The sequence below is a fragment of the Acinonyx jubatus genome, chromosome E3, assembly GCF_027475565.1.
Source record: "Acinonyx jubatus isolate Ajub_Pintada_27869175 chromosome E3, VMU_Ajub_asm_v1.0, whole genome shotgun sequence".
Taxonomy (NCBI): domain Eukaryota; kingdom Metazoa; phylum Chordata; class Mammalia; order Carnivora; family Felidae; genus Acinonyx; species Acinonyx jubatus.
This window is the reverse complement of record NC_069398.1, coordinates 40,031,489-40,055,955: the sequence shown is the minus strand read 5'-3', so window position 1 is coordinate 40,055,955 and position 24,467 is coordinate 40,031,489. Positions and strand designations below refer to the sequence as shown.

The 24,467-nt window shown below is 53.2% G+C and overlaps 1 protein-coding gene across 2 annotated transcripts in view; it reads left to right on the top strand.

Annotated features, from left to right (window-relative positions):
* Positions 1-866: 866 nt before the first annotated feature.
* CORO7 (coronin 7) overlaps positions 867-24,467 on the top strand; it is a 56,669-nt gene continuing 33,068 nt past the window's right edge. Inside the window, exons 1-7 of one of the 2 annotated variants that reach the window (XM_027043336.2) lie at positions 867-1,050; positions 3,626-3,722; positions 4,616-4,690; positions 8,401-8,471; positions 8,914-9,097; positions 11,740-11,816; positions 22,785-22,835. In XM_027043336.2, the coding sequence (XP_026899137.1) occupies positions 991-1,050; positions 3,626-3,722; positions 4,616-4,690; positions 8,401-8,471; positions 8,914-9,097; positions 11,740-11,816; positions 22,785-22,835 (615 nt within the window). In that variant the 5' untranslated portion in view covers positions 867-990. Of the gene's footprint in view, positions 1,051-3,625; positions 3,723-4,615; positions 4,691-8,400; positions 8,472-8,913; positions 9,098-9,126; positions 9,589-11,739; positions 11,817-22,784; positions 22,836-24,467 lie in introns of those variants that run through there. The other variant, XM_027043338.2, reaches the window with a different exon arrangement.

Here is a 24,467-nt window from a genome sequence, read left to right as displayed (position 1 = left end):
TAACTCCAGCTAGGCGGCTAGGCCGTTCTCTAACATGGGCTTAGGAAAGGTTATTTTCGCGGCAATCATTCACATTCCTCAGATCAAAGTCCCTTTTCCAGACACACCTGAGCAGGTGTTCTGTCTGTTAGCAAGCAGAAAGCGTGTTCTGGAATCATGGACTCGATTTTCAAAGCGCAAACAAATGCTTGTGGAATGAATGGCCCCAGGTGGAATGAAGCTTGTTCTCTTTTCTTCCTGAATGACCCGGGGACTAAGCAAGCCGCCGGTGGGATGCATGTGCTATTAAAGGTATTCCCCATTTCCCTCATCTTTCTCCCTTTGGGTTTATTTGTAAATCATACATTGATTTCCTTGCAGGGGTCAATCCTGCCCCATCGCGCCCTGCAGCCAAGACGTGCCCTAACTGCCGAGACGCTGAAGGCCCCAGCCCGGCCTTCAAGCCCACCCGGCCTAGAGAGGGCCCGCGGCTGGGATATGCCTCAGACCCGGGTTCCCGTTCCTCCCCCAACTGCCACTCGTTGGCTGTGTGACCGCGGCCAGCGCCTGCTCTGTCCTGAGCACGGTCCCAGTATCCGAAGTGAAGCTGGTCCACGTCTGCCCCCTCTCCGCCCCGGCCGCGCCCCGCATACCCCGGAGCCTCCCGTGGCGAACCCCTGACTGCAAAACCTGGACGCTGCCCCCCGCCTGGGAGCACGCCCCGCAGAGCCGGGGACAACCAGACCCGCACGCGGCACGTGACCTCGCCCGCGCGGCTAGCCCGCGGGCATCGGGGCGTGGCCTCACAGGACAGCTCTGCGGCGATTGGTCGGGGGCGGGGCCAGGCGGGCCGGAGCGGGCTGTGATTGGTCGGGGGCGTTCCAGGGCGTGGCCGCGAGAGGGGTGGCCGCGGGCGGGGCCGGAGGCGGCGGGAGTCACGGCTGGCTGTCCGTGCACCTGAGAGCCGACGCCCGGGTCTTCGAAGCTGCGCCCGCCGCCTTCCCCGTCGCCATGAGCCGCTTCAAGGTGTCCAAGTTCCGGCACATGGAGGCCCGGCCGTCGCGACGCGAGGTGAGCCCTGCCCGCAGGACCCGCACCCCTCCCCCTCCCCCTCCCCCTCCCCAGACCCGCGCGGGGACCCCCGAGCCCTCCTGCCCCGGGGCGCCCCCTTCAGGCCTGGGCCCGGCGTCCGGGTTGTTCCGTCGCACCCGGAGGGCAGAGTCCGGCGCTGCCTGACCCGGTCTCTCTCTCTCTCCTCTCGAGAGACCCGCGGTTCGCTAGCTCCCCCGCCTCGCCCTGGGACCCCCAACTGGTGTAACCAGCCCGACCCGGCGGAGGCCTGAGGCCTGCGAGGCTGCCTGCCTTCTCCGCTTCCGGTCGGCCTCACTGGGGAGCCGCGGCCGGGCGCTGGTGGCACCAGCTCCTCCCTGCCGCCCCGATCGGCCCTGCCCGGGGCTGGGGTGTGGAAGGGATGCCTGTCTCTCCCCTGGCCTCCGCGAGTCAGGGTGTGTCAGCTGAAGAACAGGAGCCCCTCAGACAGAAGCGCGCCCCTCCCTCGGGCTTCCGCCGGCGCTTCCTTCTCTCGTGGCTGGCGCAAGAGCAGCTCTTCTCTTACTGGGGTGATGCTGCCAGGGGCTGGGTGGGGTCTGGGGAGGCCCAAGGAGGTGGAGCCCAGAGGAAGAGCTGAGCCAGGTGTTAGGGGGCGTCTCAGACCCCCGGAAGGGCAGCCGGCCTGATGAGAGGTATGCTTTAGAGATGATGCCAGTCCTGGTCTGCTGCTCCCAATGTTATTTGGAAGGCTTAGGAACTGACCTCTAGTAACCCGATCAGGAGCAAAAGCACAGCAGGGTAGCCTGGGGCAGAAGCCCAGTTTTCAATCTCTGGACGATATTTCCTCTGTACTTCCCCTCTGCTCCTGAAACCACCACTGTGAACACGACCGCACTTTCCTTTCTCTGTACTGCCTACACCCCTGTGAGGGAGACAGCCAGCAAGCAGACAGGCCTTCAAGGGCTCTGCAAGTTGTAGTAAGTGCCCTGAAGAACACAGGAGCTAAATGGCCACGTGGAGGTCATTCTCAGTACAGTGGTCAGGGTCAGCTGCAGGGAGGAGGTGACATTTAAGCTGAGACCAGAAGGATGAGAAGCAGTCAGATACAAGAAAATTAGGGTGGAAAAGGGCCTAGCAGAGGAATGGAAGGTGAGCCCCGGGTGGATGGGGGGCAGTGTTGGGGAAGCAGGGTGTGTCACATGAGTCCAGAGCCGTCCTGCAGAGCTCAAGGACCACAGGAAGAAGTTGGATGGTTTTCTTTAAAAAAAAAAAAAAAAAAAGCTTTTAAAAACGTTTATTCGTTTTTGAGAGAGAGAGGCAGAACACAGGTGGGGGAGGGGCAGAGAGTGGGAGACACAGAATCTAAAGCAGGCTTCAGGCTCTGAGCTGTCAGTCCCCAGCCTGACGCGGGGCTCGAACCCACGAACCGTGAGATCATGGCCTGAGCCAAAGTCAGATGCTTAACCGACTGAGCCACCCAGGCCCCCCCAGTTGGGTGTTTTCTGAGTGCGGTTGGGAGCCATTAAAAGGTCGAAAGTGGAGAGCATTGAGTAGAGATTGGCTCAGATTTGCATTAATACCGTCTTTCTGAGTGCCATCAGCGCTCCTTGAAAGGGTCTCGAGTATACTTGATGGGCCTTGGGGCTTGTCCCAGGTGGGCCTTAGTCCAGCAATGTAAACAGTCAAGCATGGGACCAGGGATTACAGAGAAAGCTTTAAACACTTTAGGTTAGGGAGAGGGGAGGACAGGTGATCTGTTCTCCTTTTCAGAGATATTCCCCATCACTCTGAACAGTAAACATGAATCAGGAGGAAAAAATAATGCAAGAAGGTAATGTTCTACGCACGGCAGGTGAACACTGAAATAGAAACTTGCACGATGGGGGTGGTTTCCGGCGTGCTGTGGGTGGGTGGGCTGGAAAACAAGGCAGCTCGGGTGTCAGGAAGCAGGCAGGAGTGTTGTACAGTGCTCTGATACCAACAGAGAAAACATGTGGGCCTTGTTGGTCTTAGTTTCAGAAAAAGTGCTCCTCTGCCCCCCTGTCTGTGGGGGTGTTAACATTATCATCTTTTCGTGGAGGTGCATTGCTCACCTTTCTATGAGACTTTGTGGAGAGGCCTTGGTTCTTCCCCTTTCTGAGCTTGAGTGTTATCTCCTGGGGCTCGTAGGAGACACCCCCGTACTTGGTGGAGGCCTTCAGCAGTGCCCTGGAGGAAGTTGAGTCTATCTTCTGTCTTAGGTGCTCACTTCTGCTTTCTCTGCTTCTCTCTCTCCCTTTTAACAGAAACAGTCCCCTGACCACACACACTGTTCAGTTGGCTTCTTGACTTCATTTAGCCTGAGGTCACTTCTGACAGCCTTCTCACCCTTATTAGAGATTTAATAGACAAAATTGTTCCCTCCATGACTTAGGTTATTATTTCAGGAACATTTTGAATATTCTAAGGGAGTGCGTGAATGGGGACAGGGTTGGATCTAAAGGAATGCATTTCTAGTGGTGCAGCTTTAAGGTCGAGTTCCCTGCATTATAACCCACCCCCTGCTTTAGTTATGATCAGAGGCCTGTCCATCACAATTCTTATTCTTTATTTTCAGGCCTGGATCAGTGACATTCGAGCAGGAACCACACCCTCGTGTGGGAACCATATCAAATCCAGCTGCCACTTGATTGCGTTTAACTCTGACCGTCCAGGTAGGAAGGTGGACATAGATTCATACATTGTCATCCTAATTAGGATGGGGCAGAAGGGCAGACTCATTTCAGGTTGGAGGCTTAGGGGATCCTCATGGGGCTCAGAGGTCAGCACCATGAAGGGCCTTAGACCCCTACAAACTGGTCAAGTGCAGTAATCAGATTGATTTTGATTAGGGCATGTGTGTATACTTTGTATAAACTACACTGGCTGTGGGTTTGTTTGTTTTTGTGTGTTTGTTTTCCCCCTGGCTGTGGTTTTTAAGAGATTGGCCAGGAAGACACCGAGGGGACTGTCCCCTTTGTTTTCAGCTGATCCCCATATGCAGCGCCCTCCTCATCTGGGGGCCTGAGAATGGCTCAGGTCAGTAAGAACACCAAGATTTGAAAAGCTCCCTATGTCACTCGGGACTTTTTTTGTTGCTAGCGTTAACTCAGACCTCAAACTGACAAAAATCGGGTACCTCTTTAGCTCATATAAGTAAAAGGTCCAGAGGCTTTAGACAGAGCCATCTCTAGAGGCTCACATATGCCATTGGCCCTGACCTGTGTCCTGTCTTTCGGCCCCGGTGCCCTTGAGTGATAGCTTCTTTCTCAGGTAAAGCTGGGAAAAGGGGCAACCGGTGGCCCTAAGCTGGCCTCGTATGACCCACAATGCTAAAAAGACCACCTTTTCCCCAGTGTCTTCTGTACATCTGATGTCACAGAAGGTTCTTGTAGGGGGTAAGAACCTAACTTTGGACTGACTGTGTCCAGAGGGTTATGATCTTATGATTGGTGGAGACTCTGGGAAGGTCCAAGGCTAAGCTTTGGGTCTCATGTCCTCTGGGAGCCCTGGGCAGCAGACAGTTCCCATCAGGCCTGATGTCGGAGCCTCCATGTGTGTTTGACAGGTGTGCTGGGTATTGTGCCTCTGGATGGCCAAGGAGAGGACAAGAGACAGGTGGCCCACCTGGGCTGCCATTCAGGTGAGTGGAAACTGGACCCAGGAGGTCTGGAACTTGCTCCTCCCTCCCTGGGTGCAGGGACTCCTACGGTCCCATGGGTTCCCAGTCCCTCTTGCTGTCTTCACTGTGCATTTGTGCAGATGGTGTCCATATTGGAAGGCTGGGTCCTGGCTGGGAATGCCACTTGGGTGGAGAGAAGGAAAGCTGAGTGCTGCAGGTGGTTAAGCTGAGAAAGGGGGTTATGCACTGGCCAGCCCAGGCTCCAGGCTGATGCTGGCTCCCAGTCACTGTAGAGGACTCAACCCTGTGGGGTTCTTAGCCCCTTGTGCTCTTCTGGAACCCAGGAGGCCACCCCTCACCACCAGCCATCCTCCCCAGCAGGGCTGCTTGGGGCCCTTCAGGGAGGGGTCTGGCTGGGCTGCAGGGCTGCAGACAGGCCCTCACAAAGAGAGCTTTTGTCTGCTGCAGCTGCTTCTGGGGGCGCCTGGCAGCCCGCCTGGCAGTCCGCCCACTCCAAGAGAACGGCTTGCTCTCCCCGGGCTGCGGCAGCCCTGGCCCAGCTGCCTCTTCTGTCCCTCTGCAGCTGCGGCGGAGGCTGTGGGCCAGTCCCTCTGGCTTGCTGGCGTTCCTGGCCACCTGGCCGGCGACCTCGGCTGACAGAATGGGGCTGACCCTGGCTCCCCCGTCTGAGTGTGCAGCTCAGCATAGGGGTCCAGACGATGATGACAGCAGCTAACAGAGTGATGGTGGCCAAGATGGGTCAGGAGCCGTCTATGCACTAAGAACCTCGTCCATGTTTTCTCATCTAATTCTTTCTTAAAACTCTTTACAACTTTACTGAGGTATCATTTATATTCCATTGATATTACTTGTTTTCAGTTAATAGTGTGATTACTTTTATTAAAGTTACAGAGGTAGGGGCGCCTGGGTGGCTTGGTCGGTTAAGCGTCCGACTTCGGCTCAGGTCATGATCTCACGGTCCGTGAGTTCAAGCCCCGCGTCGGGCTCTGTGCTGACAGCTCAGAGCCTGGAGCCTGTTTCAGATTCTGTGTCTACCTCTCTCTCTGTTCCTCCCTGTTCATGTTCTATTTCTCTGTCTCAAAAATAAATAAACATTAAAAAAATAATAATAAAAAAATAAAGTTACAGAGGTAGGTATCTGTAACCCGGTGTTAGGACGTTTCCGCAAAGGGTCCTCGTGCCCCTTTGCAGTTACTTCATTTCCACCTCTGGTGCCAGTGGATCCTCTTCCTGCCCCTGCTGCCAGGGTCTTGGAGCTCCCGCCGCTGCCCGGCCAGCTGCTGTCTTTGTAAATAGTCTTGTGAGGACGTGGTCACGCCTCTTCATTGACATTCAGCCTGTGACTGCTTTCTCCCAGCAACTACACAATTGAGTAGTTGTGACAGAGACCGTCTGGCCCTCAAACCCTGAGATAGTTACTGCCTCCCCCTTTGCAGAAGACGTTCGCCAGCTTTTGCTCTACAGCGCAGCCTTTTCTGGACACTTGACATAAATGGAATTACACCACACGTAGTCTTTAAAATCTGGCCTCTTTCACGGAGTTTCGTGATTTGAGGTTCGTCTGTGTTGTAACACGTGGAAGAAGTCTGCTTTCTCATCCACTCTTACACCTTTTTGAAGTAGATTTTTAACCATTTTTTAGCTAGGAAAACTGAGGCTTGAAGAGATCGGGAACCTGCCAACACCAGCACCGCGGTTGGCTGAGCCAGACTCGGAACCGGGTCTTGTGAGACCCCTGTGTGCTTGGTGCACTTGACCCATGGGGGAACTGCCCCGGGCTGCTGGTGTCTGTAGGTTGTAAGGCCCCGTTACTGGGAGGGCTTTGAGGAGAAGCTGGACCAAGCCTCTTCTGAGGGCTGGTAGCCTCACCACGGCCTCAACTGTTGACCTTGCCAGCACACTGCTCCCAGGATAACTTTGGCTCCTGAGAACCTGCTTTGGAGACAGTGGCACACTCTGTCCTCTTAGGTGCGGTGGTGGGGGGCAGTGCGGTGGGCTGGCCTCTGGCTGCCTCCCTGCCTTTGGGGGTGCCTTCTGCCTCCTGGCTCAAGGCCAAGCGGTCCTCCAGCCCAGCTGCCCAGGAGAGCAGATGGCTGGGAAGCGCTGAGAGAATAGTCCTGCGTTCTGGGCTGTGGGGCGGCTGGGTGCTTGCTCCGATTTGGGAGAGGCAGTGCGGTGGTATGCTGAGGATGTAGGTTCTGAAACCAAACTGCCCGCACAACCACCAGCCTGGCCCTTTCTTAGCTGTGTAACTCTGGGCTGGTTACTTAACCTTTCTGTCCCCATGCTCCGCTTGGGGATGATGCCACAGTGCCATCCCGAGGGGTGGTTGTGAGGATTTGGTGAGGTAAATGCACTTACGGAACACTGGCCTGTCAGCTCAGCTGCGCACTCAGGTCGACCCGGTCGCTGCTTCTCATCTCCTTGGGAATGCCAGGTGGCTCTCGCTAACCACTGCCCTGTCCAGTGTGGAGCCCACAAGCAGGGTGGCAGTGTTCCAGGAGTCTGGGCCAGGGCTGTCCCACGGGGTCCCTGTCTTCACTGCTCCTTGTCTTTGTCTCTTTCGGCTGGGGTGCCCAGAGTCTGGCTGTGGCCTGAGAGGAAAGCATACCTGCTTGACCCCACTGGGGCGGCAGGCAGCAGGGAAAGTCACCGTGCGCCTTGCTCTGGTGATGCAAGCCTGGCCATCATGCTCACACCCCCTGCTGGTTTCAGGAACTGTGGGTTTCCTCTCTGCGCTCTGGCTCACTCTGCGTGCCCCTATCTCCCTCTCCTGGCCTTCCGGACCTGAGCAGTTCAGGTTCTTAGATTGCAAAGAACTGAGGCCAGCTCCAACTTGCTTTAGCCAAAAAGGGATTTGGAGGAAAGCTTCCAGAACTGAAAGCCTGGGGAGCTTCCAGAGCTGAAGGAGCAGCTGGATGTACAGGCCTTAGGAGGGTCCTGGCTAGGACCTGACGGCTCCTTCCCAGCTGGCTGCCCTCCCCCCAAGGCTAGTCCCTGAGGCACCCTGTCACCAGACCTCACTTCCTGGTTTAATTGCCTTATGAGAGCAGCTGGCTGCTCAGGCTCGGGTCAGGTGCCCTCAAGCCAAGTGTCAGCCCCGGTGGGACCTGAGGAGCAGAGAGCTCCTAGCCTAGGCCCGTCATCCAGGCCCCGCCTCCCAGATGTTCTAACCTGTTCTGGTCCTTCATATTCCCCAGGGCTCCCCGTGCCTCCTCCATGAAGCTGCCCTGACCCCTGACCTTGGGGTCCCCCTGCGTGCTCAGTCCATGTTTTGCCACGTCTGCAGAGACGTGTGAGGTGGTGAGGGTCTCCTGGGGCTGGGTGGCAACTGTCTGGTTTGTGAATACCTCGTGGGCCCAGAGCAGGGCTGGTACTCGCATTCATTCACATGTTGATGTGCTGAACCCCGCATTGCATTCTGGGTTTTGAGCAAAGGCAGGTGCTCAGTAGTTTGAGGAGCTTTGTGTCTGTCATCCTGCTAGCTTCCTGACGCAGGGCTTTGCCCGTTCTGGGGCATGTATATCACAGGCAGGGGTTTCCAGAAGTGCCTTTCCTTGTGGGCTTTCAGCCCGCCACCGTGTGAGCAGAGGTGTCCCCTGTGAAACCCTAGGCTGCGGTTCTCTGCCTTGGGGAGACATCACATCGGGCTGGAAACAAAGTTCTGGTGAGTTCTCATGAGGCCCATGTCAGTCGTTGCTCTCCCACAGACCTGGTCACGGACTTGGATTTCTCTCCCTTTGATGACTTTCTTCTGGCCACGGGTTCAGCCGACAGGACGGTGAGTGGAGCTGCTGGACAAGTTGCTCAATGCGCCTCCCCCTCCCCTCAAGGGCCCTCAGCCCCTCCACAGGCCTCCAGGGCTGGGCTAGCCCAAATTCTCAGTTCCTTGATCTACACCAGCTCCCGTGAGCTTCTGTGTGCTTGCTGGGAGCTGTGGCCCTGACTTGCCATTCTGCTGCTTGGCTGCCTAAGGAGAGCAGGGCTGGGGTGATGTGGGACATTGAGGAGACAGAGCAGAGCCCCACTCCGTGGCTCCTGTCTCCCCCACCCCCGCCTCTAATTACACCCTATGATCCTGGGCTGGATTACCCTGGCTTTCCTAACACAGGATACACAGCCTCTATGTCCAGGTACAACCCCTGGGGTTGGGGGCAGCCCTGGGCAAGACCAGCTGGAGGCTCTCCCCAGCCCTGGGCTCACCGACCTGCTGTTTCCCGTAGGTGAGGCTGTGGCGACTGCCGGCCCCTGGCCAGGCGCTGCCCTCGGTGCCGGGGCTGGTGCTGGGCCCTGAGGGCGTCCAGGTGGAGGTACTGCAGTTCCACCCCACCGTGGATGGTGTCCTGGTGAGTGCGGCGGGCACCGCCGTGAAGGTCTGGGATGTAACCAAGCAGCAGGCCCTCACAGGTACGGGCCGCGCTGGCCTTGCCCACCCTGGGCGGCCCCCCGGCTGGACGGCACTCTGTTGCTTTATGTTTTTGCTAACGTGAATTTTAAAATCTGTGTTAAAGTTTCATGTGTACGTGGTTTGAAAGGTGGTAAGATTCCAGCAGACGTATTACACATGCTCCATCCGTCCCCACTTCCTTTAGGCATCTGTTTTCATTTCATGTAGCTGTTTTTCTTCCATATGTCTAAATAACTTTCTCATACTGTTATTTCTCGAACTATATGTCACTTCGATTTTGAAAACAAACGTCTGGCTGCTTCTCTGCCAGGCGGGGATTTTGCTCTCTTACAGCCCCTTCCCCCATGCTTCTCTCGATTTCACGACCTAGCCTGTCTTAGTCCATCCCGAGTCCAGCTGCTCTAACACACTACCACAGCCGGGGCTCTCATTTCTTGTGGTTCTGGAGGCTGGACGTCCAAGATCTGGATGCCGGCAGGTTCCGTGTTTGGTGAGAACCCACTTCCTGGGTCACAGATGGTCGTCCTGGTGGTGTGTCCTCACATGGTGGAAGGGACGAGGACACTCTCAGGGCCCCTTTCTTAGGGGTACTAATCCGGTTTGGGAGGCTTCACTCTTGTGACCTAATCACCTCTTTCAAGCCCTGCCTCCAAACACAGTGGGAGTTAGGCTTCAACTCGTAGGGCGATACAAACATTCAGACTACGCGTAGATGATGACAGTCTAGAGCCCGATTACTCAGTGAATGGTTACGACCCTGCACTGTGACCCCCACGGAGCCCTGGTGTTCTCTGGTGATGCCACTGAGTCGTTTCTGCCGAGGCCCTGACACGCTCGTCCCCTTTTTAGGGAAAAGATGCGAGGTTCCATGAGTTAAAGGACAGCCTTGCCTTCTAGAACTGTGCAGGGTGACCAGGGCGGGACACCAAGGTGGTGTCCCCATCTTTGGGGCTGGGACCCAGGGGCCAACCAAGGGCCCCCAGTAGCATAAACTACGCACAGAGAGCTCCTGGTATAGTCAAGGAGACCAGCTTAACCTTTGGAGCAGAGGTGAAGGTTACCAGGCAGAATGTCACTAGGGGGTCACCCAGCTGTAACTGCTGCATCTCAGGTCGTCTCGTGCTGCCACTGTGTTGAGGGCCTTGCATGTTGCAGATGAGGTTAAACAACTTGACCAAGAACAAGGAGCAAGTGGGTGGCAGGGCTGGGATTGATCTCGGGGCAATAAGCCCTGGCATAGTGGTCCTCTGCTGCTGCAGAACAAGTGATCACAAAACTTAGGGGTTTAAAACAATTAGGAGCATCTGTTTATGTCACAATTTCTGAGGGTCCAAGATCTGAGAGCTGCTTAGCCGGGTGGTTCTGGCTAAGGGTCTCTTACGAGGCTACAGTTGAGACACTGGCTTCGTCATCTGAAGATGTGACTGGGGCAGGAGGCTCAGCTTCTCAGAGGGTTCATGGACACGGTGCTGGCTATGAGCAGGATGCCTCAGTCCTTGCCATGGGGCCTGTCCCCGGGCCACCTGAGTGCCCCCACAGCATGGCGGCTGGCTGCCCCTGGTGGACAGTCTGGGTCTCTCTCCTTGCGTCCATAGCCTCAGGTGTCCCTTGGCTTGTACGTGGCGTCTTCTCCGTGTCTTCGCATCGTCTTCCCTCTGTGCACGTCCAATTCTGTGTCCACATTTCCCTTTTCATGAGGACCAGTCATATAGGACTAGGGTCCACCGTAATGATACCAGCTTAACTTGATCTGCAAAGACCCCGTTTCCAGATAAAGTTATAGCGCAGGTGTTGAGGGTTAGGATGTCAGCATCCTTGTTTGTTTTTTTTTTACGTTTATTTATTTTTAAGTAATGTCTACACCCCACAGGGGCTCGAACTCATGACTCCCAAGATCCAGAGTCACATGCTCTTTCAATATTGCCAGCCAGACGTCCCAGCATCTTTTCGTGAGGGAGACAATTCAACCTATAATAGGAGCATCAAAAAATTTGTGGATGTATTTCCAAAAAATTTTTTTAACGTTTATTTATTTTTGAGAGAGAGGGAGAGGGTGGAGGAGGGGCAGAGAGGTAGACACAGAATCTGAAGCAGGCTTCGGGTTCTGAGCTGTCAGCACAGAGCCTAATGTGGGGCTCGAACTCATGAACCGCAAGATCATGGCCTGAGCCGAAGTTGGATGCTTAACTGACTGAGCCCCTATGCCTATGTGGACATATTTCAAAACTGTCACACTGGGGAAGGAGCAGGGGTGGCCCAAGCAGAGTCCAAGGTGGGAATGTGGCTCAGCCACGGGGTGGTGTCACTTAGGTGGGGTGTGTTGGTGAGTGACTGGAAGTAACCCTGGGTGGGAAGTGAGAACCCGTCTGAGGAGCAGGGAGCCTCAGAAGGTTTTTGAGTGCAAGCGTGGCCTGCTGAGGGCAGGGCTAAAGTGAGAAGTCCCGGGTGCAGTGCAGCGTGTCTGGGAGGACATGCACCTCGTGCTCTTCCCGCAGGAGAGGGGCTCTTGCAGCTCCGGCCTGCACCCTGGGAAGTTATCCCCAGCCAGGTCCTCCTGCACCCGCTTCCCTGGTGCTCCCATTGCCCAGGGCAGGGTGGGGAGACACTAGATGCCCTCCTGACCTTGGCTGCTTCTCTACAGAGCTGGCGGCCCATGGGGACCTGGTGCAGGGTGCTGTCTGGAGCCGGGATGGAGCCCTGGTGGGCACGACCTGCAAGGTAAGCAGCTGGACAGTGAGACTTGGCTCCGTAGGGGGGGCCAGGGGGACCAAGGGCTTCTCTGAAAGAGAAAATGTGGGGTCTGCATACCTGGGAGATCCTCTTTCCAAAATTCTTTTCTCTGCCTTCTTGGAAGACCCATTTTCCATGTGGGTTTTTGTTTTTGTTTTTGTTTTTTTGGTGTCAAGTTTTATTTCCCATTTGGTTCATTAGACAGTAAGTTCCAGGTGTTGGCCTGTGCTCTGCAGTCAGCGGGGCCGCTAGCCCCCAAGCAGCCCCTGCTGGAGGGCAAGGTGGTCGTGCAGCAGGGCGTGGTTCGCTTGCTCCGTCTCCGCTGGTGCATGCCCCTTCCCAGGGACAGCGAGGTGGGGCCTCCCTCGCTGAGGAGGAGGGGACAGGCGTTCCAGACAGAAGCACCAGCTGGACAGGTTGGGGCTGTGACCTCCCCCTCCAATGAGAAGCCCTCTCTGCCCTGATTTGCATGCCCTTAGCTCTTCACAGAGTGAGGTCGAGAGGGAGGGAAGGAGGAGAGTGGCAGGAGATAGTCACCGCCACCACCGGGAGTTTTTACTTTATGGTTACCAGAGGAGCGTAGTTTGTGCCTGTTTTACAAATTTGGGACAGGAGTGGAAAAGTAAAAAAAAATCACCTGTAATCCTCCCCACCCAGGGGCGATGTCTGTCACCATCTTGACATCTTTCTCTCTGAACTTTTCTTAGGCATGTTTTCCTGTATGTGTTGAGATCGCACTCTCCACGTTACTCTACCCTGTGTTTTACGTTCTGTGTAATATGTATGTTTTCCAGTTCATCAGTAATTGAATGAACATCACAGAAAATATTCTATCATTCAGATTTACGAGTTCACTTGAGTTATGCTATTACAAGTTATAACATCTGAATATATTTGTATACAGATTTTTTGAGGGGTTTTGTTTTTTGTTTGCAATGTGACTTTCTTAAATTAAAAAAAAAAAGTTTAAGATTATTTATTCATTTTGAGACACTGTGTGCACACACATGGGGGAAGGGCAGAGAGATGGAATAAGAGAGAATCCATAGCAGGCTCTGCACTGTTAACACAGAGCCCAACGTGGGGCTCGAACCCACGATCCGTGAGATCATGACCTGAGCCGAAACCAAGAGTTGGACGCCTAGCCGACTGAGCCATCCAGGTGCCCCTCAACATAACTTTAAAAAAAAATTTTTTTAACGTCTATTTATTTTTGAGAAAGAGGAGGAAAAAGAGAGAGAGAGAGCGCGCGCATGAACCAGGAAGAGGCAGAGAGAGAGAGAGAGGGAGACACAGAATCCAAGGCAGGCTCCAGGCTCTGAGCTATGAGCACAGAGCCTGATATGGGGCTTGAACTCACAAACCGTGAGAGCCAAAGTCAGACGCTTAACCAACTGAGCCACCCAGGCGTCCCTCAATGTGACTTTCTTAGCTTACAAAGCTTAGGGGCCGGCAAACTTCTGTAAAGGACCAGATAGTACATACTTTGGGTTTTGCAGGCCACGCTGTCTCTGTCGGTGCCGTTTTGTAACAAGGAAGCAGCTACAGACAAATGTAAATGGTGGGCATGTCCACGTTCTAGTAAAACTGTAACTGCAGAATCAGATCTCGGGTTGTGGGTTGGATTTGGCTGACTTGGCCTGAGGGCCTTATCTCCCTCTCCCCCCGGGTCTAGATTTTTACCAGGGACATTGCTGGCTTGGAGGTTGTGAAGGTTTGTCAGCTGGTTGGTAGATTTTCCCGAGTTGTCTTCCAGAGGAGTAATGCCAGCCTCCTGGGGCTGTGTGTGGAGGTTGTGGTTCCAGCCTGGGCTTTGGGAGGGGACTTGGGTGTCTGTTCCGTCCTCTGAACCTGCTGCTCTGCCGCTTCTCATCCGAAACGTGGGGCAGCAGGAGCACCGGTCCCGCAGGCGGAAGCCCTGCCGCTGGGCCCCTGCCCTTCTCTGGCCTTAGAGCTCCTCCAGTGGGTGCCTGAAGGGCTCAGATCTGCAGCTGTGACAGAGGATAGTGGGAACGTGCCTTGGCCTCCGCAGTAGCAGAGCGGCCCTGAGCAGATGAGGGCAGCATCCTCACGGGAGGTGCAGGTGTGGTCTCCACCAGTATGAATGTTCTGATGTTAATGGCCCTCGCCCGGACTGGCCTGCCTGGGGTATGGCTGTGGGGCTCAGGGCAAGCCGGGGCCACCTCTCTTAGAGCTCTCTCTGGCCACAAGGCTGGATGGCTTCCTGGTGAGGGGGATCCCGCCAGTGTCCACCCATGGCCTGCAGGTGTGACTTGGATGGTCCTTCACTTAAGAGCTGCAGCCCACAAGGCCAGTCCAGGCTGCAGCCTGGAGGGAGGTGGCTTCTCTCGGTCTTGCATCCACTGCCCTGTGTCAGCTCCAGGCCCCCAGCCCAGTTGCAGGCAGGATGTCTGAGAGTCAGGTGTCTAGAGGCTTGACATGGGTCACTTCCTGTGGAGCAGTCAGAGAGACCCCTCCCCTCCACAGAGCTCACAGCCCAGCACGGTGGTTTCTGGTTTCCGTGAGGCTACAAAGAGTTGGATTAGGATGCAGCCTTGTCTCCCAGGGCTCCTGCCGTGTGAGGAGGCAGCCAGGTGAGGAGTGCCAGCAAAAGGAGCTGCGGGCGACCGCCGGCGAAGGGAGGCGGGTGGGGCGAGGGCGAGTATGAGGCCAGCTGAGAGCAGTGGGCATGGGGGAGGTGGGGAATCCAGCAAGAGGGGGTGGAGCTGGGGGGGGGGCATGGGGAGGCCATGAGGAGTGTTGCAGCCCCCAGGAGAGGGGGCCGTGCAGGTGCCAGGCCTCCGGGACTGGGGACGGGACTGGGTGACCGAGGAGGGCAGGGAGGAGGGCCTAGAGCGTGGGAAGGAGGGTGTCAGCTCTGGGGAGTTAGCAGAGGGTTTACTGAGGAAGTGTGCAGCTGTCCAGGCACTCCTCCCCAGGGGTCTGAGCCCCATTTGCCTCCCAGTTTGAATGGTGGGGTGGGGGGGTGAAAAGTGACCCGGTCGCAGAATGCCCCTCTGTGTCCTGCCACCTCCTGTTGGCGTGATGAGTCAGCTTCCTATAGGCTGTTGTCTCCTGAGGATGAGTGAGTGTGATGAGGCCACAGCTCGATCCGGTGGAACTCTCCTGCCCCTCTCGACCCAGGAGCCTGAGATTGTGGAGTAGGAACCACTGGTTCCCCACATGGGTGGCTGGAGTAGAGCCCTCCCCCACGCCCACCTCTGCTTTCCTGGACCTGGGTGTTCTACCTGTGGGGACACAGCACCTGACATTGCCGCGTCCGGGTGCAGCATCCTGGGGGGGACGCTGTCCTACAGGGTGTGATCTCCACTCCGAGCTGTCAGTGGTGGCTGGGGGCCACCGCGGTCCTGAGTTTGCTGCTGCCCTCTCCTGTCAAGGGGCACCCTCAGGATCCTGGTCGGGGGTCTGAAATGCCAAAACCTTTGGGGAATGGTCCTGGCGCCCCCCCCCCCCCGTGACTGAAGGTCAGGAGGAGGTGTCCGTGGGTTTGTCCTGAGCACGTGGGGGAGCCAGTGAGGGGCCCGCCCTCTGCAGGAGGGAGCTCTGCTCAGACGGGTTGCAGGCTGGGCTCTAGGTTTATACACAGGACTGCCTGATTTGGGTACAGCGTGAGGGACACTCTGCTTCCTCTCGGGGCTTCCCCCTCTCCACACCATCTCCTGCTGGCTGTCTGGTTCTGCCTCCCAGGACCCCTGATTTTACCGCAGAAGCCCCTTCCTGTTCTCTTCCCAGCTCCTCCAGCTGAGGGAAATGCAGCCAACCACTAGGGGGCGTGTCGGCCTCACGGATGGGCAGGCAAGCTGCGATCCCGCTCCACGTGGTCCGGTTGTGTCTGTGAGCCCAGTGAGGACATACACCTTGGCCACCCAGGGCCACCCCCTCTGCTGTGGCCCAGCAGGCCAGGCCAGCCTCCAGTGCCCAGTCTGACCCCTGGTGTGGATCCAGTGTTGAACCCCCTGCATTTGGTGGCCCAGCTGCCTTTGGGGAGCACCCATGAGGCAACAATTGGGACTCTGACCTGTGAGACGTGTTGCTATCACTTGTCCTCGTCCTACCCGGGGCTTAGGGGTTTGCCCAGGTCACAGAGCCCGTAAGTGCTGGAGTTGGCATCCAAACCCAGGCCATCTGTCTCTCCACATGGCTCCTGATGGGAGTGGCCCCTGTTGCCAGGAGACTTTTTCTCTCTCTCTCTCTCTTTTTGAAGTTTATTTACTGGGGCGCCTGGGTGGCTCAGTCTGTTGGGCATCTGACTTCAGCTCAAGTCGTGATCTCATGGTCACAAGGCTCATGCGTTCGAGCCCTGTGTCGGGCGCACTGCTGTCACCAGAGAGCCTGCCTCTGATCCTCTGTTCCCTTCTCTCTCTCTGCCCCTCCCTGGCTCACGATCTCTGTCTCTGTCTCAAAAATAAATAAACATTTAAAAGTAAATAAATAAAATTTATTTACTCATTCTCAGAGAGACAGAGAATACAAGAGGGGGAAGGGCAGAGAGAGAGAATCCCAAGCAGGCTCCTCACTGTCAGCACAGAGCCCAACGCGGGGCTCAAACCCACCATCCATGAGATCATGACCTGAGTCATGAGTCAAGAGTTGGACGCTTAAATGCCTGAGCCAGCCAGGCGCCCCAAAGAGGCATTCTCTCTTGCCCATAGTCTCTCAAGATCCTCTGTCTCTCGCTGTCTCTCCCTGTTGTCTGTCTCTCGCTGCCCTGTTTCTCCTCGATCTCTGGTTGTCCTCTGTCCCTCTGTCTCTCTGTCTCTCTCTGTTCTCTCCCTGTTCTCTGTCTCTGTCAGTCTGTGCCTCTCTCCACCTGTCTCCATCGTTCGCTCTTCTCTCGGCCTGTTTCTGTCCTGTGCACCTCTAGACAGCGTCCTCCTGAACTCAAGGCTGTGGGTGGTGCCGCACAGCACGGCTGATCCTGGGGCCGGGCCTGGTTCCCGGATGGCACATAGCAAGTGCTCTGTGAACTGCGGCTGGGAAGACTTTGACAGGAGTGACCCAAGGACCCTGGGACCCTGCCAGCGTGTCAGGAAGTCCTGGGCCTGGCCCTCTCTGTTGTTCACTTGTCCACTTGTCCAGCACTCACCCGCTGCCCCCTCCATTCCCACCGTCTGGTCTCCTGGCATGACCTTGTCTTCCCCTTCATGTCACGTGTCAGCAAGTTCCTGTTTCCATATTTTTGTTCATGCATTTCCACCTCCTTTGAATACCTTTCCCTTCCCAGTGCAAGCTCTGCCTGTCCTTCAAGGTTCATCTCAGCACCCAAGTGGGAACCAGGCAGAAACTGAGCAGCTAGTACCTGGTACCTGGGGTTCTCATGTCCCTCCTCCCTGTCTGGTCTCGCATTGGTTGGGGTGGTGCATTTGCTGTAGGTAAACCGCTGTTGCTGCATGAACTGAAGGTCACAGTTTACACGAGGGCTCACTCTGGATGATGCATTGTAGGGGTTTTGACGAACGCACGACATCACGTGCCCACCATGACAGCATTGTGCAGAATAGCTTCACCGCCCTAAAGTGCCCTGTGCTTCACCCATTCACCATCCCCCTCCAAACTGCTGGCAACCACTGATTCTTTTGCTGTCTCTCAAATGTTATTTGCCTTTTCGCGGATGTCATGTAGTTGAAATCATACAACACACAGCCTTTCCAGATTGGCTTCTTTCCCTTAGTCAGGTGCACTCGTGGGCCCTCCATGGCTTTTTGTGGACCAAGAGCTACTTCTTTATGGTGGTAAAAAACGCATCATAAAATTTGCCATCTTAACCATTAAAAAATTTGTTAACACTTACTTTTGAGAGAGAGAGCACACGTGTACATGAACACGTGTAAATTGGGGAAAGGCAGAGAGAGAGAGACAGAGGATCCGAGGCAGGCTCCATGCTGTCAAAGCAGAACCCACCGTGGGGCTCAAACCCAGGAACCGTGAGATCATAACCTAAGCTGAAATCAAGAGTTGGCCGCTTAGCCGATGAGCCACCTAGGCGCCCCTTGAGCATTTTTTAAATATACGGTAATGTTAAGTTTATTTACATTGTTGTGAAACAGGTCTCCTGAACCAAAACTCTATACCCATTAAACAACAACGTCCCTTTGCCCCCTCTCCCCGCTAGCCCTCAGTAACCGCCATTCTGTTCCCCGTGTGTGATTTGAGCTACCTTAAATACCTCGTGTAAGTGAATCATAGACGATTTGTCCTTTTGTGGCTGGCCTACTTCATTTACCCTAATGTCCTGGAGGTTCATCTGTGTTGTGCTATGTGACAGGATGTCCTTCTTCAGGCTGAATACCATCCCATCGTCTGTGGGGACCACATTGTGTTTATCCGCTCATCTGTCAGTGGGCTCTTGGGCTGCCTCCACCTCTTGGCTGTTGTGAATAATGCTGCAGTGAGTGCTGTGAATAATAATGTGAATAACGAACATGGCACCCTCTTGGTGACCCTCTTCCTGGTTCTCTCAGTATACGCTAACAAGTGGAATTGTTGGATCATAAGGTAATTCTGTTTTTACTTTTTTGAGGAGCTGCAGCTCTCTTTTCCACAGCGGCCACACTGTCTTATGTTGCCACCGACAGTGCACAAGGCTCCCAGCTTTTGCACTTCCTCCCCGGCCCTGGGTCTTTGATAGTAGCCATCCTAATGGATGTGAGGTGGTATCTCAGTGTGGTTTTAGTCCTCATTTCCCTGATGATTAGTGATGGTGAACGTCTTTTCATATATTTATTTGCCATTTGTATATCTTCGAAGAAATATCTGTTCAAATCCTTTGCCCCTTTTTTACACCATGTTTACTTTTGAGAGACGGAGAGAGAGAGAGAGAGAGCAAGTGCACATGGGGGAGGGGCAGAGAGAGGGGGACAGAAGTATCTGAAGCAGGCTCCACAGCAAGCCCGAGGCGAGGCTCCAACTCACAAACTGTGAGATCATGACCTGAGTCAAAGACAGATGCTCACCTGACTGAGCCACCCAGGTGCCTTTGCCCATTTTTTACATACAGGTATTTGATTTTGTTGTTGTTGTAGGAGTTCTTCATGTATATTTTTTTAAGTTTATTTAGTTATTTATTTTGAGAGAGAGGGAGTGCGAGTGGGGGAAGATTAGAGAAAGGGGGAGAACCTCAAGCACGCTTCGCGCTATCAGCACAGAGCCCATGTGGGGCTCGAACTCATGAAACCGTGAGGTCATGACCTGAGCGGAAACCAAGAGTCAGACAGGTACCCCTTCAATATATTCTTTTTTTTTTTTTTAATTTTTTTTAACGTTTATTTATTTTTGAAACAGAGAGAGACAGAGCATGAACAGGGGAGGGGCAGAGAGAGAGGGAGACCCTGAATCTGAAACGGGCTCCAGGCTCTGAGCTGTCAGCACAGAGCCCGACACGGGGCTCAAACTCACAGACTGTGAGATCATGACCTGAGCCAAAGTCGGACGCTCAACCGACTGAGCCACCCAGGCACCCCAATGTATTCTTGATATTAACCCCTTACCAGATCTGTGATTTGCAAACATTTTCTCCCATCCCTTAGGGCAGCCTGTCTTTTGACTCTGTTGATTGTGTCCTTTGAAGAACAGAAGTTTGATGCAGTCCTGTTTGTCTGCTGTTGGCTTTGGTTCCCTGTGCTTTTAGTGTCCTATGCAAGGAGTCATTACCAAATCCGATGTCATGAAGCTTTTCCCCTACGTTTGCTTCTGGGAGTTTTATGGTTTGGCTTCTTCCTTCTTTTCTTTATCACGGAATAGTATTCCATTGTACGAATGTGCCGCAGTTCATCTGTTCACCTGTTGAGGGACCTGTTGATTGCTTCCATTTTTTTTTGCAACTTTTAAAAGTGCCATGAACGTTTATACCAGCATACGTTCTTAACTCATTTGGATAAATTCTTAGGAGTGTAATCGCTGGATCATACAGTTAAGAGTTATCTGTAGCTTTGTAAGAAACTGCCAGACTGCCTTCTAAAGTGGCTATTACGTTTGCATTCCCATCAGCAATGAGTAAGAGTTTCTGTTGCTCCCTAATCTCTCCAGCATTTGGTGTTGTCATTTTGTAAAAAAAAATTTAGCCATTCTAATAGGTGTGTGGTGGTAACTTGTTTTAGTTTGTAATTCCCTAATGAGACATGATGTGAAACAGGTTTTCCTGTATTCATTGTTCATCGTGTGTATCTTTTCTGATGAGGTGTTTGTTTAGGTCTTTTGCCCATTTGTTCATTTGGATTATTTTCTTATTTTTAAATAGAATCTTACTTTTTTAAATTTTTCTAATGTTTTAAGTGTTGTGTATTTGGGATACAAGTCCTCTCTCAGATAGGTGCTTTGCAGGTAGTTTCAGCCTGTGGCTTGTCTTTCCTTTTTCTTAACAGTGTCTCTATATACCAGAAGTTTATGATTTTAATGAAACCCAGTTTTTTGTTTTTTTGGTCACGTTGTATAGATGCAACACCAACACTTTTGATATTGTATCTAAAACTTCATTGCCAAATCCAAAGTCACCTAGATTTTTCTCCTGTGTTCTCTTCTAGAGCTTTTGTAAGTTTGCATTTCACATGTAGGTCTATGATCCATTTTGAGTTGGTTTTTGTAAAAGATGTAAAGTCTGTGTCTAGATTCACCTTTTCACATGTGAATGTGCACTTGTCCCAGTGCTGTTTGTTGAAAAGACTGTCTTTTCTCAGTTGTGTTGCCTTCAGTCCTTTGTCAGAAATCAGTTGACTGTATTTGTGTGTGTTTGGCTTTTGGCTTTGTCCAGCAAAGCCGAGGATGACAGCAGAAAGGATTACTCAAGACTCCGAGCAAGAGGTGAGAGGGAGGCTAGGGGAAGTCTTCCTGCACCCCTCCCAACTCCCCGGCTCCCACATTTATCAGGCATAACTATAGGGAAAACATTGTGCAGTATGCCAGTGGCTGCGGGCAAAAAAAACAAAAACAAAAAACAAAAACAAGAAGAAACAAGACAACAAAAAAACAAGAAATCAGGCAAAAAAACAACAACATGGCATTCCAGAGACTACAAAAGAGCAGATGCTGAAAGCAAGGTGGAGAATAAGATAAGATACCCCGTTGATAACAGGGTCTAGGGAATTCCCGAGCCCAGGCAGGACCCACCCCCTGTATACAGATTAACTAGATACACGTCTGCTGTTTTCAGCAAGGCCAGAAAGTACTGTTCTGCTTTGCAATGCATTCCCTTTAATCTCCTTAACCAGGACATAGGTATTTGATTCCCCACATTTGTGGGGGTCTGTTTCTGGGCCTTCCTTTCTGTTCCTTTGATCTATTTGTCTATCCTTATGCCAGTACCACATTGTCTGATTAACGTAGCTTTAAAGTTGGGTACTATTGGTCCTACTTACTTGGTCTCCTTCAGTATTGCCTGGGCCATTCTGAATCTTATGCCTGTTCATATAAACTGTAGAATCACTTTGTCAATAAGCACAACATAAGTTGCTGGAATTTTTACTGGGATTTCATTGAATCTGTAGATCAAGTTGGGAAGAGCTGACGTCTTGACGGTATTGAGTCTTCCTGTCCATGAACGTGGAATATTTTTCCGTTTATTTAATTCTTTGATTCCTTTCATTAGAGTCTTGTAGTATCCTTCCCATAAATCTGGTATGTATTTTGTTAGACGTATAGCTATGTGTCTCATATTTTTTGATGCTGATGTGAATGGTATTATGTTTTTAATTACAAATTCCAGTTTATTGCTGCTTCATTGTTTTTCAAAATATGAAAATATGAATTCATGCTGATTTAAACAAAGTGAAACTGTGCTAAGATGGAAAAAAAAGTAAAAGCTACTTACCCTCTGCCTTCCCCCTCCCCAGCACCCAGCCTTAATGCACAGCCCACACTGTTTAAGACCTTTCTCCTTGCTTAGCTAGCTCGCAAAAGTTACAGGAATGTGGTCAGATATGGATTTTTGTTGATTTTTACCACAGCAGAATCACACCACGTATGTTATTCTGCACCTTCTTTGTAGTGCTTAATAGTTTGTCGTGGCCAAGGCGTTAAGTAGGCAGGGAATGCAGGTTCTACTCCTTCTCTTCTCCGGTTCTTTATGCATGGATGTTTGTGGGCTTTTAAAGGGTTTTTTAATGTTTAGTTATTTATTTTGAGAGAGAGAGCGCACACGTGCACACGTGGTACACAGAGGGAGGAGCAGAGAGAGAGGGAAACAGAATTCCAAGCAGGCTCTAAAGTCAGTGCAGGGCCTGATGTGGGGCTTGATCTCATGACTGTGAGGTCATGACCCGAGCCGAAATCAAGAGTTGGACACTTAACTGACTGAGCCACCCAGGTGCCCCGCTATGCACGTACAGATCAATTATTCTACAGGAATAAAGTCCTTATTATAAGGGTATGGTACTTTATTACAATACACATACATATCTTTTGATCTACTCCCATCTCCACCCTTAGGTAACCTGAGTCAGTAACTGTATGCTGAGTGATGGTTAGGATGTGTCAGCTCACTGTCCTGGTTAGACACCAAGTTCTTTGAGTGTAGAAATGATATCATCTTTTACACCTCTCTGGGCTGGGCTGGGTACAGGGCAAAACATTTGCCAGCTGGTAGCCTAGAATTTGGTTTAGTTTCTTTATCTATGAGGGGGTTGTGGTGATAGGACTGTTTCATAAGATGTTTGGAAGCACGGAGAGAGATCATGTGTGTTAGCGGGCCTGGTACATAGTAGGTGCTCAGGAAATGTGAATTCTCACTGAGTTCTCTATTGTGGGTGACTGGGGCAGGAAAGGGGACCTGTCCCCTGCAGTGAGAAGAAGGAACCAGGCTGGGGAGGTCCCCCCTGGTGCGTGATGCCAGCTCTGTGTACTAGGGTGTGGGACCATGACAGCCTGTGGGTGGAGGGGACATCTGGCCCCTGAGGACGCTGCCTGTCCTAAGTGTGCTCTATTTTCTCCTCTCTGCTTTCCCAGGACAAGCAGCTGAGGATCTTCGACCCCAGAGCGAAGCCCGGGTCCTCCCAGGTGAGTTGTGTGGGCAGGGGGCTGGGTTGAGGCCCTAGTGGCTCCAACAGGTGCCGCCGGGACAGGCTCTGCCTCTTGGCAGAGATTCTGCCACACCCCACGCCCCTGGCCAAGGCCTTGTGAGTGTGAAGGGGTCACCTGGGAGGTGGGCTCCTGCTGCTGGCAGCTCTTTCCGGAAGGCATATTCTGAGTCCTGGGAGTACCTGGCTTTGATCACAGGGTGCAGTGCAGCCAGGCTGTCCACAGGCATTCATTCAGTGGAGGCATCCTGTGGCTTTAGGAAGCTAATTTCAGAATCCAGCTTCCTCTCCTCCTTTGAGACCCCCATCCCCCCTACCTTTCCTGGCACAGTTGGCAGAAGCCAGCCTCAGAGGAGCCAGAAAGACACAGCTGCCCACCTCATACCTGTCCAGTCTCACAGCCAGTGGACTCTCACTCTGCTCCTTTGGGTCTGTGGGATCTAGGCACTGAGCATGTTTGGTTTGTGTTTGTGATGGTGCTTGGGGTGCATGTGGCCCTTTGAGTGCTGAGCGGGGCTCTGGGTTCTGGGTTCATGCTATAGCCAGTGAGCCACTGGGGAATCATTCATTCATTCATACATTCATTCATTTGACATTGGCTCAGTGTCGGGCACGTGATGAAGGGGGCCTGTCACCTGGGCTATGGGAAGCCATTCAAGTTTTAAGCCGAAAGTGAGGTGAGAAGATTTACATTTTAAAAAAATATTTACTTATTTTTGAGACAGAGCATGCGCACACACAGGGGAGGGACAGAGAGGGGGAGACGGAGGATCTGAAGCAGGCTCCACGCTGACAGCAGAGAGCCCTATGTGGGGTTCAAGCCTACGAACTGTGAGATCATGACCTGAGCCAAAGTCAGATGCTCAACTGACTGAGTGCACCCAGGTGCCCTGCTCAGATTTACATTAAAAAAATTTTTTTCTAGGGGCTCCTGGGTGGCTCAGTCGGTTGAGCGTCTGACCTTGGCTCAGGTCATGATTTCACGGTTCGTGGGTTAGAGCCCCACATCAGGCTCACTGCTGTCAGCCTGCCAGCTCAGAGCCCGCTTCGGATCCTCTGTCCCTCTCTCTCTGGCCCTCCCCCGCCTTACACTCTCCCCCAAATAAATAAATATTAAAAAAGAAAAAGTATTTTTTAGAAGTTGAAGAGGCTTCTTTCCTGAGGAAGGTAAAGATCAGGGCCCTGCTGACAGCTCAGGGGAAGAGCTCCGCAGCAAAGCCCCAGGCCCATCACAGATACCCTTTCCCCATCCCTAGGACTTGTTCCCTACCAGGGGTAGAGGGCACTTTGTCAGCCTACACCTGACCAGCAGTAGCCAGGGATGACAGGGCTTTCCTCCCCCACCCCCACCCTGCATCCGTAGCACGTGTGTGTGCACACGCACACACGGAATCCCCTTCAGGTAGGCCGTAGCAGCTTTTGGCCCCAGACGGCCCAGTCTGTTCCATTTCTGACTGGCTGAAGACCGGACGGAGGTCCCGTCCTGACAGGTGAGCCAAGCCAGGCAGGAGTGGTTTTAGCCCACTCCCCACTCCACTCACCAGCGGCCCTGCTTCCCAGGGAAGTTGGCTTATGGTTTGTGGCCCTGTGGCTGGCAGGGCAGCAGAGTCTC